This window comes from Rhopalosiphum maidis, chromosome 1 (genome assembly GCF_003676215.2).
Source record: "Rhopalosiphum maidis isolate BTI-1 chromosome 1, ASM367621v3, whole genome shotgun sequence".
NCBI lineage: Eukaryota > Metazoa > Arthropoda > Insecta > Hemiptera > Aphididae > Rhopalosiphum > Rhopalosiphum maidis.
Window position 1 is genome coordinate 45,195,840 of NC_040877.1, and position 10,395 is coordinate 45,206,234.

General features: G+C 26.1%; 1 protein-coding gene across 1 annotated transcript; it reads left to right on the forward strand.

Moving 5' to 3' along the window:
• Positions 1 to 336: 336 nt before the first annotated feature.
• On the forward strand, positions 337 to 8,203 carry LOC113550039. Its single transcript, XM_026951637.1, has 3 exons — positions 337 to 394; positions 3,297 to 3,686; positions 8,067 to 8,203. Exons 2-3 carry the CDS (start codon positions 3,317 to 3,319, stop codon positions 8,201 to 8,203), a joined length of 507 nt encoding a protein of 168 aa, XP_026807438.1. The 5' UTR covers positions 337 to 394; positions 3,297 to 3,316.
• The last annotated feature ends 2,192 nt before the right edge of the window (positions 8,204 to 10,395 follow it).

Consider the following 10,395-nt stretch of genomic DNA (forward strand, 5'->3'; position numbering starts at 1 on the left):
TATTATTATTGTTTTACATATAGTGACATACTCAATAATTGTGAGGGACACTCGCCGCCCGATGGTGTAGCAGACTGGTATACTTACAAGCATATTTATCTCTAAATTATAATTTTTGTTTAATAAACGATAGAATATTTTAAGATATTTATTCGGCAGATAGCGTTGTGTAATTTAACTTACAATAATAATATTACTGGTTTTTCAGTGTTATGACTGTCTCATCCCCCTCCTCATGACGTGTTCAAATCATGTAGCACAATATAATACATAATATCCTGCACACAGTCGACATTCCATCAGTACAGTTTCTCTACTCGGTACGAAGTATCTAACGTTTTGTTTAACCTCGTTAACACGCAGAAACAAACCTATACTGCAATATCATTAAAAGGTCAGTATATATAAATATATATTTATCTACTCGAATTTAATTAAATACTTTATATTGTAATATTAAAACTTTATTATTTATATTTTAATTTTACTATACACATAAAGCGTAATATGTTACCACAGGATCTATTATCTGTATTGTATTGTAAATACTAATGATGTAAAGTAGGCAAGTGTTTTATACTGTTCAATTTTTCAATATAATTTGAAGAAGACGTGTACAATATGATATTGTGTTGATTAATTAAACCAAAAATTGTGCATACGCTTTATCGTTATTTATTATATTTTATGAACATTTAATTAAATATTTAATCACTGAAAAATTGATACTATTAACACAAATCAGTCAAATATAGGAATAATAATAAAATACATTTCTCTATCAATTAATATAAAATAATATTTATTACCTTTATTTAGTTAAGATACTTATTTATTTTAAAATGAACAGGTTGTTAGTGAAATAATTTTAAAATATTGTAAATGGGATAAAATTGTATTTGTTAATTCATTTGCTTTGAGTTTTAAAGGTATTAAATCCGCTTTGCCACTCCATGTATTCAGGTCAAAGTAGGATCCAATCGGATAACGCCCCAGTGGTCGATTATCGTTTTCACATTGTCTGTTTATACCGACGCCATGTTATCGTACATGAATTCAGGGTCGGCTTGGCCAGGGCCGGAGGGCAGGGATTCCTGCCTGGGCCCTTGCCGTATTATAGTTCCTGGCCCTTGTACAGTGTTACCCCAAAATACAGTATAAAATTATTAGGCTCCAGAAAATAATGCCTGCCCGGACCCTCAGGTACCCGGCCGATCCGCAACAACATATCTGCAAACAATAGAATGATATAAAAACATATAATTAAAAACCTTTTAATACAAAATTATAATTGAAAATTCAATAATCAACTTAATTAAATTAAATTATAGTCATTATAATATAAATTTGAAATAATATATCACAACATAACGTATAATATACGTCAAATCAGTGCGGTTTGTACGTACTCGTAGGTGTGTAGGTGCAAGCGCACCACATGCTATTTTATCAAAATAATATATATATATTTAGAAGTTAATTATTAAATACCGTTCATTAAGAATATGGAGGAGCTAAAAAAAAATTATTCAAAAATATTTTTCGTAAACATACAGTTTCCCTGCAGCGTCAAACTTCAAACTACTATGTCGTGACCATAATATTGCTCCCAAAGTAAAAAAAGTTATGCAATATGCGCACAACAATCGGTGCGCAACACTGTGGTAGCAGTACAGTACCCCGCATAAATATGTATGGTTGATGAGTAGGGGATCACGAAATACAATACAACTTAGTGCGCAGTTACTACTACGAACCGATTTTTAAAATAAGCGTTTTCTACGTTATTTTGAGGTTTTTCAACCTTTTTTTAAAATTATAAACTATGTTATTAATGTAATTATTAAATAATAATATGATAGTATTGATAGTAATACAGTAATATAATACAATGATTTATATATTAATAAGATATATAATATATATATATATACATTCATTTAAAACAGTAAAAACGTGATACGTCATAATAGTCAAATTAGTCAATGTTTTTTAATTATTGTTTTGTGCACAACCTATTTTTAACGTCATGAGCCGCTACTGCTTCGAGTACAGTTATATTAGTTGGAATAAAAATTGAAACAATAGAAATAGTAAATACTATTTGATTCATTGAAATGTGTTCCCTAATAGTAAAAAACTTGCGCTTTTATTTATTTCTGAAGTTTTCTTTTTATATTGTTAAATATTATACACCAAATATTATTAAATATAATATTATATTACACCAAAAATCGAACGATATTGATGCACAAACGATATACGGCCATATTAGCTGTAGAGCGTTAAAGTCATTATATAGTTTCTTATACTTTTAGATATAGAGCGGAATGATGCATAATATGCATATATAAGTATTAGTTTTACAATGATATGTTGCTTTAACTTTGTTAAAATTAAGTCATAAACTTTAAGGGTACTTTCTGCAATCTTATATCTTGTATCTAAAAGATCAATTTTAAAAATATTCAAGCACAATATAGATAGGTACAGATACAACCACTAATTTTGCAAGTAATTAAATATTCAATAAAATGTGTTAATAATTTTTTTCAAATTGAGCACATACCGATACTTTATATAGTTAAAGGTTAATAGTCGTCAAAAAATAGAAATTAAAAATTTTTTAAATGCCTTGATGATTTAAAAAAATTATTCTTTCTACTATTGTCTATTTTTTTTTTTACCAAAAATCACTTAAGAAGTATAATTGATGATCGTAGATTTTTTCTAGTTTAAAAAGTGTCTTCAGATACATAAAATAAAGACATGCATCATCATTGTAAAATTAATGCATTCACTATCTTTATATGTATTTAAAGTTTTAATTTTGATAAAATCGGGAAACGATTATAATTCTTATGTGTAGACTCATAAATTCAACAAATATTAATCGTTTTTGTACTTAAAAATGTTCACTATTACATATGTTATTGTTTTTTTAGCCAACAAAATTATACTATTTAAAATATTCAGACAAATATTAAGCTATATTTATACTACAACACTATTTAAATTCACACTGATCTACGATTCACTATATTAATTTATTAGTTAATAATAATAATTGATTATGTACACGATGTTTTTGGTAATTATAAATTCAGCATACTGTAGGTATTCCTATTATTATTCATAGAATTATACATTTCTAAAACTTTAATATAAAAATATAAAACTACGGCGACTATGTTACTTAAAATACTACCTTCTTTTGAGTTATTTTTTGTAAGTTTATATTATACCTATATGCTTTAATAAATAATAATATTATTCGTTATGTAAATAAAACGCAGTGATCACTCAATAGTATCAAATGGAACGATTAAAACCTCATTTATCTGCTAAAGAAAAAAGAGATCGGAAAAAAAATCTGAAAAAAAATCGGAATAGCAATAATGTTGTTGATGGTCCCAGTACCAGTACTTTTGTCACCGATCATTATACATGGCCGGATCTTTTGGAATCTGTGAATCGTCGCACCAAAAATGGATTTTCCTCGACATCAAATAAACGTTCACCCGTGGAGAAGGCTAAAATTCCATCAAATACATATTTAGCCAACAAAGAAAAAAGAGATCGAACTAACAATCAGACTAGCCATGGTATTGGTGCTCCCAGTACCAGTACTTCTGTCACCGTTCATAATACGTTACCGGATCTTTTGGAATCACAACAACGGCAATGTAAGTATACTAATATATAGTAAATATACCTATAGGTATAAATGTAATATATTATCATTGCACATCGTATATTGCAATACTTTGCAATTATTATTTTTCTCTATAATAGTATATGTGCAATAGGTACCACACAGCTCTTTATTGTTACCTAAATATAGGTACATGGGTGCAACTATAGTAGCTAAGCCATCGAAAACACTCCAAATTATATTGTTATAATAAGTAACTAATTTAGTAATTTATAATATTATTAGTTATAATAATTCCAATAGTTAATGAACCTAGTAATATTACGATGTATAGGTACATCGACTGTATACAAACCATAGACTATAATTTCCCAACAATCAACTCATCATAATCGTTGGTTAAATTATCTTAAATTGTGTATAATCACTATGCTCGAGTATTAAGTCATGAACCTAACCATTGAAAGAGATAATAATAATTCAACTATAAAAATGTTCTATATTGTTCAAATTTGAGATTTCACTTCTACTTTTTAATTATTTCTTATTAAAATTAAAAATAATTATTCCTCACACAAAAAACTAACAATAATTCAATCATAACATTTTACATTTTTAAAAGCATAGGTAACGTTATTAAAATGACAAAAAACTCATTTAACTCTACTAAAACAAGCAAACATTCTAGTCATCAATATTAAATTTCACGTACTTACATGGTACGTACTCTGATATCATATAATAATAATACATACATACATACATACATACATACATACATAGTAATTACATCAGGCGCAGATCTAAAATATATTTACGGGGTGAAGGGGGGCAATACCATGTGCGTATATATATATACATACAGGTACAGAAACGTAGACAACACATAACAAATATCGCATGTTACCAAACATTCACATGTTCTATAATATTTTTTATCAATCACGTAGATAGTATCCCAGAATATAATAAGGCAGAGTAGACTAATTATTAATAATATTCTAACCTAACCTAACAACACTATATGAAAGCGAGGGTAGGCCTAGCATGTCTTGGTACACCAATCCCAGACATAAGAATTATAACGATACCTTTTACATAGTAAACACATTCCGTATAAAATTAATATAAAACGCGCGCATATACAAAAAATTACGCAGTAGCTGAACGGATAACGCAGCTGCGGTTTGCAGGGATCTAAAAGATTAGATGTGGGGGCGACGTCATCCGGAACGCCATAGTATGATATGATCATCGCACGTACGCCAGAACCCTAAAATGCGTAATAGTGGTGAGTATTATACGGTGACGCATCATGGTAGGCAAGAAGGGACATAAGTAGGACAGTGAAAACTTACTATATAAGAGGGCTCTGGAGAGGACGCCGACGAACGTGATTTACCAGAGTTAACACGAGCACCTTCACGCCAGTCTACACTGAAAATCTTGTCATTTGGACTTGGTCTAATTTTATAATTGTAAAACACTTAGAATTATTTTCAATAAAAAAAGAAAAACACTGGAAATATTTCGTCATTTTTATTTCTTCACCTCGACTACATTACAACTATCAACGTTTAGTTGATTGGCTCACTACATACAAAAGCTCATGAACCTATACATTATATTATGTTCCTAGTTGTTATCAGTGTGTTGGTGACAAGTAATAATTACCGCAAAGTACTAAGTATATGGTGTACTTTTTTTCTATCATACTGTTAAAACTATATAGTTTGCGATTATCTAACTTTTTTTTATTTTATTAGATTCTATAGACGAAAGATGAATATGTGGGTTTTATTTTTTTTATGTCTATCACCCTATATTACTAAGTATTTATATATTATAATATATTTAAATTGAAATCAATTATTATTTATATGTAATGAATAGAGCCGTATCGTGGAGAGGACCTAGGGAGCATGCGTGGTTTAAAGGGACGCCAAAAAAATTAAAATGCATAATGATAAATAAAATAGGGGTCGAATATTTTTAATTTTACCCTGGGCGCCAAATTTTAACGGCACAGCTCTGCAAATGAATAGCAAATAGTCAGTACATTAAAATTAATTTAAGTATTTTGAAAACGTCATTGTATATAATAGTAAACAAGTTAATGATTAATAAATATTTCAGAATTCCAACAAAATAACTATTATATGATCGTTATTAATTTTTGTATAAATACTACATTTTGTCAAAATTATAAATTTAAATGTCTAAAAAAATTTGTGCTCACATAATACTTATTAAGCTATTAAGCGCTTAGTATTAAAATGTCGAGCCTAGTTATAAAAAACATTTTATACATTATTCACTGTAAAAACTGCAAATTTTCGTGATTTGATCAAATTTATCAACATTCGAACGCTTATAAAAAATGGGGAATTAAGATCAACATTTTTTTTAATTCTACGTATGCAAAACATTATAGTATTATATTTTCAAGTTTTTTAACATAGCGAAAATTCTTTTATTGAAATTACTATTCCATTATTCCCAAAATTGATTAAAAAAAATTCAAATTTTAAATTTTAATAATCAGTCTGAAAGAGTTAAAATATATTAAAAATTACATAATAATATACCTAAACAGAAAATGGTAATAAAAACATTTGTAAATTGAAAATTTATATAACTAAGATTTGAAAATATAAAGGCATTTTTCATAAATATTTCATATACTAAAATTAAAAAAATCTAAAATTTATACAAACATCATTATTTTTTATTGATATTTGAAAAAGTTAAAATTTACAAAATAACACATTTTAACGACGAATATCTAGCTTATTATTTTATTATAATATAAAAAACTTTATGCGTGAGGACATAAAACTACTAAATATATTATATTATTGTGAATCTTACTATACGCAAAGATATTTTTTAAGATATTATCTATATACCTATACTATGAACCTATTTTCACTGTTTTGCAGTATTTACAGGAAGATGTTGGTCTCCGCTCAAAATTTTTTTTTATCTACAATAATATAAATTGAATTCAAAATTTAACACAACCATTACAGTGACCCATACGACATCTAATGTATAGTAAAGCGGTACCCAATTGCCTACCTTTTAGATTCTGAACGGAGTGATGAATAGGTACATTGATTGTACAATGAGGTGTTTTTTTTATATTTTTTTTTTTTTTTTGTGTCTGTCATCAAGTTTTGGAGTAGTAATTATGCTTTGATTTTTGACTTCAACCCCTCTTTGAAAAGGAAAATTCATCTAGTTGGTTAATAGTAAAGAAATTCCTGGAGCTTTTAAAAGTGCAAGGAAAAACTGAAAAATAACGGAAAAACGGGAATTTTTACACATAACCACTTTTCTACAAAATCGATTTTTTGATTTTGCTGTAACTCAAAAACGAATCATTGTAAATACTTTTAATTTTCACCAAATGTTTATATTGGCGTAATCTATTTACGATTAAATTTTCAAAATATATTAATCTATTTATAAAAGATTGAAATTTTCGATTTTTCTAAATTTTTTTTCTTGAAACGCCGATAAAAAAAATTTGGCTTTCCAAAAAATCTTAAAAATTTAATACAAGATTTATTATAAGTTGTACTTATCGTAGTAAAAAAAAATTAAAAATCGTTAGTCACAATTGTTGTTTATAAGCATTCAAATGTTTACAAAATGTATCAAAATCGTGAAAATTTGCAATAAATTTTGAAGTTGAAAATTCATAAAATTTTTGTGATTTATATCTAAGGTTAAAAAACCCAATATAAGGTTATCCATAAGTTTTCCTTCAAGTAACTGTAAAAAAAAATTCCTGTATCAATAAAGAAAAAATGTATTTAATTTTTTACGAAATCGCGTAAAATAACGATATATTACAATTTAAATATAAGTAATAATATAGTAAATCCTACTAATTATCCTAGACTGACAAATCATCTCCGTTCAGAATCGTTTTTCGTATACAATGATACCTGTCATTGCATTCAAATTTAGCACGTCCAATATAGTGACCAGTAACCTAGGTACTCTCCATCTGTACTATACAGCAGAGCGATACCTACTTGCCCACCTTTATTTTTTTAGTTTATTTTTATATAAATGACTTACATTATAAAAGGTTAATATCCAATCATTTTTACAGCTCTTAAAAATAATGTTAAACGGAAAAAAAACTTATCAATCATTACATTCATTACACCGTTCAGAATATAAAATAAATATTAAATTGCTTTTAATATAAATAAACAATAAAGTATCAATAGAAATAGCCTGACACGCTGATTTTTGTATAAGTACCTAGGAGTACCTAAATCAATTTTAAATTTAATATATCTGAGTATCTAATACTCCCTCACAATAGCGACCGTAATGTTTATTTAATTATAATACAGAAGTTTAATAATATATAAATTATCTGTTATAATAGCCAACAATAATCAAATTGAAGACAAAAAATCATCACTGGCCTGCATATCTCCGATTACTTTTTCTGGATCTACTGTTGCCAATCCTGCTAAAAGAAAGAGAGAGCGTTTCCTCATATTGAAGCTGAACACTAAGTAGGTATAAAATTATTGTATATATTTTTTTTTTTTATCATAAATAGATTTTATTTTAATTAATTCCATGAATTAATTGGTATGGAACAAATCAGCTTGTGAATATTTAAATATTTAAAATTATATAATAAGTAATAGTATTCAGTTTGTTTTATTTTAGTAATTTTTTAGGTAATAATTAATAAATAATAGATTTAATGGACTTCAATTAACTAAATAATAGTTATATCAATTACCTAATAATAGGTACCTAGATTTAATAGTTTCTTAAACTCAAGCATATTTTTTATAAATGTTTAAGAAATAGATAAGTTAGAATTTAAATATTTATTTGAACATTGTAAATTGTATACAACCTTTTTTTAACAGTAAGATGAATATATAAGAGTAGGTTATCGTTGATACAATATCAACATCACGAGAAAAAAGTGTTTAAGTAATGATAAACTACCTATGTAATGAGATAGAAAAGCCAGAATAAACATTTTATTTATTTATTTTCCCATACAAAGAAAACACAAATATTTATTAATATTATTTTCTTTTCATTGACAAATTGCTTTCTTCGTGCAATAATTCTGATAATATAATTAAATTTAAATTTTAAATAATATTAGGTACTAACAGAATTTCCATTGTTATCATTGATATAGCAGCTATCGCAGGATCTATTAACTGATATCAGTTTTTAGTACATTCTTGCTATAAATTAAGTTATATCTGTTATATTAAATAAGTAGGTATAAATATTATACTGAGCATGTCAGTGGTACATTGTATTAATAGGTAATAATTATAATAATTATTATAAAAATATTTATATTACTGATTATTATTTGTTGCAGTGGTAATAATCAAACTTCAAAGTAGATTTTTGGTATTCATTTCTACCGTATTCCTGATAAACAAAATTCAATAAAATACATAGAACTTGCCAAAACCATGTAACATATAATATTTAATATATAATGATTTATTATGTTATCATTCAAAACAATATTGTTAAAATTAAAAATTATACAGGTATTAAAAGTATAATATTATTAATTTATGTATACGATGAATTTTTTTAAATATTCTTAATTATTTTAAATTATTTATGTTAAAAGTCTATATAGCTATTTACACATTACTGCGCAAGGAAAATTGGTATTTATTTATACATTAATTATAATTATATGTCATCTATATATATAAAATTATAATAAAAGTGATATTTATGTTTTTGGCAAGAATAAATCTACCGCATTATTTATAATAACCATTCAAAACAAAAGCTGATATACAGTCTCCGCATTACGAAGACAATATATAGCTCAGTAAACAGAATTTATATTTAATTCAACTATATAAAATAGTTGCCTGTGGACAATTATCAATAAAATTAACTAAAGTTACTAATATGATTTAGTTAAACACTTATAGCTGAAAAAGCTATACCTATATGTTATAGTTGAATATTATAATATCACAAAATAATTTTTGATCTGAAATAAGATACACAATAATTAGGCCTATTTGAGGAAACACATTTATAAAACACGCTGTTGAAATAATTTGTACCTTCCGATTCGGAATAGATAATAGGTACTAGAGCACTCACCTTTATAGTTTATAGTGCTTTAATTATACCAGAGTTAGGCAAAATATTATCTAGATAATTATTTGAATAACTCGAAAACAGTATTATTTGAATAATTTTCAAATATGATTACCTATTCGAATAAAAATGTAATTGAATAATTTTCAAACATAATGCTAATACAAAATTTAAATATAGGTATTCGAATTCTTTACTCTCTAGTTTCTTTTTTGGATAATTCTATCTTTGTTTCATTTATAGTATTTTTCTATTTATTTCAAATAAAAGAAGATTTAATTAAAATACAATGCTAACTATTGTTTTTTAATGTGTAAATGTTTTTATTGCCAAAATAATAACCCTATGTTAACTAACTGAAAATTATTCGAATAATATTGTTTTTGATTTACTCGAATAATTTTTTATTCAAATAAAATATTATTTAAATAATTCCAAACTCTGAATAATTATACTATTGATTGATATTATATACTATTTTATTTTCAATAGTTTTATAGTTCATAGTCGACGAGTCGACATACTTAATCGTACTTAAGGTACTCATCTTAATCTTCCATGTCATACAAAAGTACCTACCTTAATTTTATAAAAAG